This window comes from Pteropus alecto, unplaced genomic scaffold (genome assembly GCF_000325575.1).
Source record: "Pteropus alecto unplaced genomic scaffold, ASM32557v1 scaffold267, whole genome shotgun sequence".
NCBI lineage: Eukaryota > Metazoa > Chordata > Mammalia > Chiroptera > Pteropodidae > Pteropus > Pteropus alecto.
The window spans coordinates 10,228-20,850 of NW_006440137.1; the positions used below are offsets into that span (position 1 = coordinate 10,228).

The 10,623-nt window shown below is 36.3% G+C and overlaps 1 protein-coding gene across 1 annotated transcript in view; it reads left to right on the forward strand.

The window, feature by feature from the left end:
- The window catches only part of LOC102877840 (rho GTPase-activating protein 20), a 12,432-nt gene extending 9,212 nt beyond the window's left edge, over positions 1-3,220 (forward strand). Inside the window, exon 3 of the mRNA XM_006917176.2 lies at positions 1,438-3,220. Within this exon, the coding sequence (XP_006917238.1) occupies positions 1,438-2,803 (1,366 nt within the window). The 3' untranslated portion in view covers positions 2,804-3,220. The remainder of the gene's footprint in view (positions 1-1,437) is intronic.
- The last annotated feature ends 7,403 nt before the right edge of the window (positions 3,221-10,623 follow it).

Sequence of the window (10,623 nt, forward strand, 5' to 3'; positions counted from 1 at the left end):
AAATTGAAACAAAGCCATTGGTATAATATGTTAGCATATAGGCCACGGCCACAAATAATTGTAGTCCACTGATGAAAATTAATCTCTATAGCCACATTACTCTTGACAGTGCCATAGTTTTTAGAGGAAACTGTTTTGTATATTTTAAAGCAGATGTGAATTTTTCTTGGGATTCGTTTGCACTTTTTAGTTAAAATCAGGATTCATATATGAAATGTGATGTATAGATATGCATACGAAAAGTAGCATTTCATTTTTGTCCTTTTTTGTACAGGTTTCTCAACTTATTCAGTATATAATTGAAAAATATCATCCAATATTTGGAGGGGAAATCACTTCCCTCATGGGAGAGATTGCAGAGAATTTTGAAAAGAAAGAGGATACCTCAGGTATTGTGAATAATTGGGTTGTTTTTTGTGAGAAAGAGACACATGTCTGTGAAGATGCTGGGACAGTTGTGGTCCCAGAGCCCAGAAGCTCAGGTGAAGGGAGCCTCTGAGTTGAGTCAGTGGGTCCAGGGCTCCTTCTTGAGAAAGCCTGCTAATGTTCACACTGGTGGGGTTAAGAAAGGCATAAGGCTAGATTCCAAACTTCAAGAACTTGTTAGTGGCAGCATGATATGCTATGATGGTTTTCATCTTTTTTTTTGTTAATAGAACTACACAAGAAATGCTAATGTACATGTAGAATGACTGTAGTTAAAATTGGAATAGAAGACCCAGAAGCAGGCCTGGTCTTTTTCTTTCTCTCTTTCCTCTTAGTAGTCCCTGAGACACCTCAGAATTCTAGGGCACTTTGAAACAGTTTAAAAACAGTTAGCATCATGCCAGAGGTAGCGGGGAGACTTGAAGACATTTAACCTCACAGAATATGAATTCCTCTACCACCAATTACTAGTTGTTACCTTTGGCCAATTATTCTGTGCCACTGAACATCAATTCTGCATCTAGGAAACATGGATAACCATAATGTCTAACTTTTATGGTTGTTTTAAAGAATAAATAAGTAATGGATATTAAAGAACTTTGTCAAAGAGAAATTGATGGAGTTAGTAAATGGTTTCCCTGAGACTAGAGTTAATTATGTATACCCATGTTAGAAGGCAGTCTTATTCAGAACCTAGATATACCTGGCACCGATTCCTTTACATGTTTCTTGCCATTTCTTGTTGTTATGATGTGTCTCATTGTTTTGAAGAAATCTTCCTTAAGGAAAGCCCATTTCTTCCAGAACTGAAATAGTCTAATATACCACAACAATTTTATTTTATATTCTGTACAAACAATTGAGAAGATCGTGAGCAATCCTTTCTATCTTGAGAGTAGGAATTTGAACAAGTCACATGAAAAGAGAATTAAACTAAGCCCCATAAGTTCTTTTTTAATGCAGCATGTATTGGTAAGCAACAATGTTAATCATGGTTTGATTTATTGACAGATATCCCCTGCATCCAAATGATGACTCCTCCTTTGGCAGCTTAGACAATGAACTGAATGAGGATGTCGATGCTCCACGTAATGAAGTGCTTAAGAAAATTGGTCAGGGAAGCACTGATATCCAAAAAATTGCCACTAATAAACAAGTTAAGAAGGAAAGCTCATCTGATAATGAAGGAAATCATGTGAAACTTTTTTCTAAATCCAAGCCAGTGGCCATTTCTGAGGCATCTTACAGTCACGTGTCCTCACATGATCATTCACAAAACGTGCCCTTTGATTCGAGTACATCTAAATACTTCCCGGAACACACAACAGGTGCCCACAAGAGTTCAAGGAGGCACCAGCGCTGCTCAGAGCCCAGCAGTCACGACCAGCACTGCAAACTGAGCCATCTCGTGGGTATTTATTCAAAGAAACAACAGACAACCAGCTATGAAGCTGATCACTTAGACGGAGAAGATGATTATCTCAAGCCGCAGAAGACTTTGCAAATGGAGGGGCAAAAGCTCATTAATCAGAGTTTAGTCATGGGCATCAAGGTGGGCAAGAGTAGTGCCATAAACCAAAATGCCGAGAAGTTTTCACCCTCAAACTTAAACACTTGCCCAAGCACTAGCTCTACCAGTTTGTCCTCCCCAGGCACTTCCCCATCTGGCTCATCAGTGAGCTCCCAAGACAGTGATTTACTGCAGATGTCTGAACACTTCGTGTTGACACCCGCTGATACTTCCTCACCAGTCGATTGTGCTTTTCAGGAAGACCCTTCTTCTGACCTTTGCAGTTCCGGCCTCATTTCTGGAATGCCTGCTCCCGCATCTGGGCAGACCAGCAGTCAACTGGCTTATTCAAGTAAGGATAGTGTAAAGTGTCCCTCACACTCTGTAACTCTTCACCCCATGAAATGGTTGAGAAATGGCATGGCCGCTCTGAAAAACTGGTCCCTCAGAAAAAAACCAAAGGCATATGGACCAGAGGAAGAGAAAAGAGGTTCTCTCAAAAGATGCACGGAGCCACCTGCACATGCTTCTGGTGTTTCAGAAGCCAGGTCACTGCATGAGAAACAGGAAGATGTGCCCCTGAGGGCAGCTGAAGAACTTGAATCTGTGCAAGCAGCTGAGTGCTGTAGCTCTTATCCCAGCCAGGACTCAGAGATACACTTTTGCTCTGCACTCAACCTAGTGGAAGACAGCCTCAAGCTTTGTATGCAGTCAAACGAAGGAGAGAGTAGTGAGTACTACTCTTTTACACTCTGCCTTGCGCAAAATCCTCAGCCTGCCCTTCATCTGAATAATGTATCCAGCTCGGACTCAGGGCCTACGGTCATTTGTGATGTTGGGAAAAAACATTCAACCAAAGACATTTAACCACAATAAGAATCTGACGTCTATAAGAACAGAAACTGAGCTAATCATGGACATAAATACTGGAATTATTATGACCCCATTGTATAAAATACCTGAGATGGGTAGCATAAAGATAATCATTGCTAATACTTAGGACTACAAAAGAATTCTCTTTAAGGAGACCATCTGGCAAAAAGTTTAGACTAAAACTGGCTCTTTTCATCTGGGATGGGCTTTTTCAAAGCTGCTTTTTGCTTTTAGAATTAGGTTTATATAATTCTCTATAAAAGCAATAAAGGGAGTTAGGTGTTTACTCACATGTTTACTTTTAGTCATTGGAAACAATGACTAAAGAGTTTTTCTCTTTTTACTGTTATAGTGAATCATAAAAACCTAATTCTGAAAGAAGAAAAAGCAGATTTAGAAAAGCCCATTCCAGAGGAAAAGAGCCAGTTTCAGTCTAAACTTTTTGCCAAATGGTCTCTGTAAAGAGAATTCTTTTATCGTCCTATTAGCGATGATTATCTTTATGCTACCCATCCCAGGTATTTTATACAAAGGAGTCATTATAATTCCTGTCTTTATGTCCATGATTAGCTCAGCTTCTGTTGTTGTAGACATTGGATTCTTACCGTGTTTAAAGGTCTTCGGTTGAACGTTTTCCCCCATCACAAGCTATTGTAGACCCACAAACTAGCTTATTCCAAATTATTTTTCTGAGCCTCCAGGAAACTTTGTCATAAGTTCTTTCCTGTTGTCCTGAAGATTGCATTTTTCAGTTAGAGAGGAAAAAATTTTTTTCTGTGAGATCTAAGTCCTTTCAGTATTAACTATGGGTGCTACCTACCTCTAGGGTACATGGCTGTGTTTGCCCTAAGCATTATAACTAGCTTAGAACTCTGGGTCCAAAGAACTCCTTCATGATAATAACCATCTGAATCACAAATATGAAGTAGACTTCACCTTGTAACCAACCACTCCTGTATTTAGATTCCTAAATGTCCATATGCATCTTTTGCAGTATACTGTATAAAGGCCAGGGATTCCCCTTACCGGTACCAGCACTGTTACTGTCAGCACTGAAGCTCTTATGATTTTGAGTGTCTTTGTGAAGTAAATTTCTTCCCTACTTGACAAAATAACATTTGAGCCTTTTTTTCCCCACATTGATGAGTCAAAAATCACCAAAAGAAAAAGAAAGAAAGAAAAAGAAAAAATTCACCCACCCAATTTGAAGCACAGAAGAAAATAAATGTTGAAGTCTGAAATAACCATTCCTACTTTCTTTATGTGTTCCCTTAGATACTCCTGTAATACTTAATGTGAATAATTTGTTAATATTGCTGTAAAGTATTACATGGTATGATTTGAACACAGACTATATGCCATTTTATCACACCCTGTTAATCTATAATAGACTGATGCTTTATCTAAAAAGCTTTGAGTTTGTATAATATATCCTGACAAATTTTACCACGATATGTTATGTAATACATGTGTATTTTTGTACTTGCAGAAACTGCTGCTAACTTTTAAATCATTTGATTATCAAGGCACTGATAATAGATATATATAAACTCATGCTGTCTGTGAAATAAAATATCACTCTCTAGAATTAACAGTCACATTGGAGCAATATTTCCCTTTGTAGAATTGTTTTGGTTAATGATCCAATGTCTTCTTAACATTAGAAGTGTCATAAAATGTAGTTAATGTAGAATTGGAACTTTGAGTGTTTAGTCATAGGCCACGGTCAATCTTTCTAGGAAAAGTTTTTTGCTTTTATATTTTTCTAATCTTACCACTTACCAAACAAGTTATGCTATAGACACAGTCTTCATTTTTTTAGGCATTTTCATTGTGCTCCTATATTCTCCTATCAGAAGAACCATCAACTCAGTTTAATTGATTGTATGAGACTTTCTTATCTCAATTTGAACCGTTCTGAATAGAGTACCCAGTTGACTTCCGATCCATACACAGACATCAATACTTCTCATGTCATATAAACTTATTAAATATTAGTGGTTCCTCATGAATGTTGCATCTCTACCTACATTGAGGTTCACTCAATGTATGTTTAACCACCATTTCAAAGAAATTCAAAAATATATACTACCTTCGAATAGAAAAATTGTTTGTTCTAACTGAGCAATGAAGACCACAACCTCAATATCAGAAATGTCATCGATCAGATTTGGGCAGTATACAAATACACGGATGTGGATTTCTCTATATGTTTTACAGAAATACAGAGATTATTTTACTTTTAAAAAGCCTTAATCAAATAAAAACATTGGATTCAAAAAATTATCTCACAGTGTGTCTTTTTTCCTTTACATGGCATGACATTGAAAAGATCTACTCTTTCCTGGGGCTAATGGCATATTTTGTTTGTTGAAAAGAAACTCTAGGAATGTTATGTATCTTAATCCAAATTATGGTAGTAAGTGTTGGACTTATCTTTTCCTTCCTGGTCAGGTTTTAATGAGTTGAGAGGAAGTCTTTGTAAACTGCTTATTTCAGTACAAAGAAAAAACAAAAATAAAGTGTAGTGAAGTGTTAGCTTTCTTTAATATCTATCTTGATTATGAGAATATCTTATAAGCTAAATTTTCTGCTGAAAGGAAGAATACGATTGAGTTTCATACTGTTTACCCCAAGCATGAGTCCTACTCTGTTTCTGAGCCACCTGTGAGTATAAATACTTCATTTGTATTGTTTTGTTTTGTTTTGTTTTGTTTTTAATACACTGAACACCTTGAGCTTCCGTTCTGCATAATGTCATCAGATATGTGGTAAAATTGGCAGAAGGCTCTGGGGTGGAGTTTGGAAAATTTTGTTTTAAAATCCCAAGGAAATACACACAGTGGATATTGGATGTGTATTGTTCCTTAATTTGTATGGTGTGTGTTTTCTGATCATGCTGTGCCAGAGCGCACCTACTACTTAGATAGTTCAGTGTTTTTCTAACCTATTTAATTTGTTAAGGCAAAAAAATATGTTTTGTAGAGTTTGATTTTTCATGGCAACATATGATACATATTTGGCACACATTAAGATTTAAGTGATTATTGTTTTCATCTAGGTTGATTTTACCTGACAGCAACTTGGATTTAAATTTAGAACTTCTCCTTGCAGCCTCTTGATCTGCTATGAGGAGTGAACAAATTGTCTAAAAATCTGTATTTGTGAGGTAGGCCTATTATTCTGGTCCAGTAAAATGGATGCTATGAAGAAATACTCCTCCTCTGCCAAGTCATAGGGGCTATGATTCTTACGGACTAAAATTCAGGAGAAAAACAGGTTATATCTTTGCCCAAGCATTGGGATGACTGGGAAACAGAGAATCATCAAAACACATTAGCACAGAGAAGCTTATTGCTTCAAGGCACAGGAAATGAATAGAGGAGGAAGAAAGCCAATAATGAGCTAATTCAAGCAAGAAACTAAATCACGAGGTCAGTGAAATTCGAAAAGATGGAAAGAGCATGGCTGGGAGGAGATGGAGGTGTTACAAATGATATAAATGCTATTCAGGCAGTTCGATTTTTATTGCCAGGTACTATTCCAGACCCTAGTGATACAAGGTGAAAAAAGACAGATCATTTCTGTCTTCAGGGACTTTAAACAATTCAGAGAAAAACTGGGCCATGTAAAAGAAAGGGAACAGTAATGTTTATTGGGTGCTTATTGTTGCCTGCATGCACTGGGGATCAATGCACTGCATAAGTAATTTTATCCTTAATGATCGCAATAGCCCTACATAGTGGGAACATTCAGCTAGAACCTCATTCTGACCCCAGGCTCCTTTTTTTTAACCCTCTCACTTTAAATTAGGAATTATTATAACACTTCCTCCATAAAAAAAGCAGACACAACTTATATACGTGAACTCAGTCCAAACCTAACAAGTTACTGTGTCTCCGCTAGATATCCTCAATTTTAGAAAGTCATTCAGTATCAGGAAAAATTCAGAAGGCTATCATAATTGTCAAAATAATTGAGCTGAAAATTTTGTCCAGACAAAATGGTACAGACTTCTGTCTCCCTGCTCCTCCCCACTAAGTATAGCAATATGGTTAAGTATAATCACAACTCCTCAAAATAATGCAAAAGACAACCAAAGAAAAATCCTAAGTGATAAAAGAAAGTGAATTGGTTCAGAATCTCAAGACTGGAGAAACAAGATAGTAGCAAAGCATTTTACATTCCCTCACCATCTAGAAGCCAACCTAGGCCTGACCTTTCACAACCTAACAACAGAAGGCCACCCAGATACTCTCATTCCTACCCCTGAGCAATTGCAATCCCTCTGACACTACTGGGTAAGCCAGGTATCACCAACAGGAGGTAAAGTTGAGTGCTCCACTAACAAGTGGCCAGAAGGAGATTCGTTTTTTCCTGCTAGGCCTGAGACTCCCCTCCCCCACTGGGAGATAGTCAGTTAAGCAAGGATTAAAAGAAAGGGGGACTCCACCACAACAAACAGCTCAACCTGGGAAGCATCTTTGCCCCAGCAAGCCTAGGTCTCTCTTCTAACCACCCAAAGACACTGGAACAGCTAGATAACTTGGACAGGAGGGATTCCACCACCAAAAGCACTCAGCTAGGGCAATCTCAGGCTACGAGATGACGAGGTCTCTCTAGCAGAGAACAGATCTCAATTGCACCAAAATTAAACTCATCGGGCCCACAATCCCCCAATACAGGAAAGAACCTGTGTCCTAAAGCTAAACAAGGTGACTATCTACTAAAAGAAAAGATTTAAATAAGACCCAGAATCTCCTAACAATAGACAAAATATCCAGGATACAACTGAAAATCACCTGTCACACCAAGAACCAGGAAAATCACAACTTCGATGAGAAAAAACAACTGAGACATTGAAAAGATTTAAAACATGAGTCTTAAAAATGTGTCAATAAACAAATACAAATTATCTTGAAAAAAATGAAAAAAAAAGAAGTTCTCAGCAAAGAAACAGAAGTTATACAAAAGAACCACATGAAAATTGTAGAACTGAAAAATACAATAACAGATTTAAAAACATTGTGTGGAGTCAGTAGCAGAGTGGAGATGACAGAGGATAGAATCAGGAAACTTGAGGACAAATAGAATTTACACAGTCTGAACAGACAAAAGAGACTGAAAAAAAAAAAAGGTGAACAAAGCCTCAGGGATCTGTGGTACAATAACCAATGTTTCAACTTCATAGAAGTTCCAGAAGGTGAGAGACAGGGTACTGCTGTTATCAGAATTCAGAGAAACAATGGCTAAAATGTCCCAAATTTGATGAAAGACACAAACCTATACATTTAAGAAGGTAAGTGAAACGCAAACTGAATTGACATATCATAATTAAATGTTTGGGAACTAAAGACAAAAGTAAATTTAAAATCTTAATTGACAGCTTACCTATAAAGGCACACCAATTTACATGATTGGATCTATCATCTGAAACCATGGTGGCCAGAAGAAAGTGGCATATTTTCCAAGCGCTAAAAGAACTGTCAACCCAGAAAGTTAGTCCAATAAAACTATCCATGAATGAAGAGGAAGTAAGGATATTCTCAGATGAAGGAATACTGTTAAAAATGTGTCACTTGCACACATACACTTGAAGACTAAGGGAAGTCTTTAACAGAAAGTAGAAGCTAAAAGAAGGAAATTTGGAGCATTGGGAAGAAGAAAGGAAAACAGGAAGTAAAAATAAGAGTACATAATGATAGACGATACTTCTCATGAGTTTGATCGGTCATCTTTGATTCTTGAAACAGAAAGGCTACCACCATTTGATACTCAAGAAACTGATATTTTAAAGTGGGAAAAACAAAAGACCAAATTAAGTGAGATAGTTAAGTAGTGAAATGTTGATACCAGTAGAATGTGATATGCTACGTATGAATATTATAATACGCAGAAAAACTACAGATATTATACATTTGGAGAGTACATCTCTTCTAAACACCATAAGAACGTCAAGAGGGAACTCTAAAGAAATATTTAAACTATTGGAAGGTAAAACTGAGACAGAGCATGGAAAACCAGAGGAAACAAACAGAAAACAAATAATAAATGGCATAAATAAGCTTCGATATATCAAGATTACCTTAAATATAAATGATCTACATACACCAATCAAAAAACAAAAATTGACAGTGGATTAAAAAAAAAAAAAACTTACCCAATGATATCCTATCTACCAGAAACACTTCAAATTCAATATAACAGGTTGATTGAAAGTAAAAAGATACAGATATATCGTGCTAACATAATCAACAGAAAGTAGAAGCAGCTATATTAAAAATGAATATGGTAAACTTCAGAGCAAAGAAACTTACCACAGACAGAACGGGACGTTATATAACAACAAAGGCTCAATCTTCCAAGAAGATATAGCAATTCTAAGTGGGTATGCACGAACACCAAAGCTTAAAAATATGTAAAGTAAAAAAATGAGATAACTGAAAGGAGAAATAAGCAAAATCACCATTATAATTGAAGAATTCAACACTCTTCTTTCAACTATTGATAGAACTAGACTGATAACTAGCAATGATATAGAACTTATCATTATCAATTAAAAGGATATGATTGGCATATACAGAACACTCCATCCAACAATAGAAATAGACATATTCTCTTCAATTGCCCATGGAACATAAACCAAGACAGACCATATCTTGGGCCACGAAACAAAGAGCATTTTAAAAGAATTGAAATGATACAGAGTATGTTTTCTGACCACAATGCAATCAAACTAGAAATCAATAACGGAGAGAGAATGAATATTTTCAAACCCTTGGACACCAAGCAACACTTCTAAATAATCCCTTGGACAAAGAGGAAGTTTGAAAGAAAATATTTTTAAATCCTAAAACTAAGTTTAAAAAAAACAACATATCAAAATATGTGGGATAATGTTTAAACAGTGTTGAGAGGAAACATTACAACAATGCTTACATTGAAAAAGAAGATCTCAAATCAATATATTTTCTACCTCAAGAAACTTGAAAAAGAACAAAATAAACCCAAAGCAAGCAGAAACAAGAAAGAGAGCAGAAATCTATAAAGTTGAATATAGACAAAGAGTTGAGAAAATAATACAAAAGATTGGTTCATTGAAAAAATAAAATTGATAATCCTCTATCAAGTCTGATGGCAAAAAAAGCCCACAAAGCACCAATATCAGGAATAAAACAGGATATCATTATAGATCCTGCCGCCAATCAGAGGATAATAAGAGAATACTACAAATAATTATTATACTCATACTTTGACAACTTAAAAGAGTGGGAAAATTCCTCAAAAACCACAAATTACCAAACCTCAACTGAGATGACATAATCAGAACAGTCCTATAATCATTAAATAAATTGAAATCTCAATTTAACAGCTCCCGAGTGAAATCTCTAGGCCTGAATGGTTTCACTGGAGAATGCTAACAAACATTTAAAGAAACATTAACACCAATTTTTCACAACGACTTCCAGAAAATAGAAAAGACGGAAATACTTTCAATGTATTTTATGAAGCCAATATTACCCTGATAAGAAAAGCAAAGACAGTACAAAAATAGAAAATTACAGAAAAATGTCTCATGAACTTAGATGCCAAAATTCCCAATAGAGCCGGACTTTTAACCCACATCTTCCAACTCTATTTTTCTGTCCAACTAGGCTATACATGCATTTGGTATCGCTTGCAACATAAGATATAGGAGACAGTAGATTTGAGTTGTATATAACAACTGAGTAAACCACATTTGAGAAGTAATGTAGAGCAGAGTCTCTACCCTCTCCATCTACTATTGAATGTTATATTCCCAGTCTCCATTA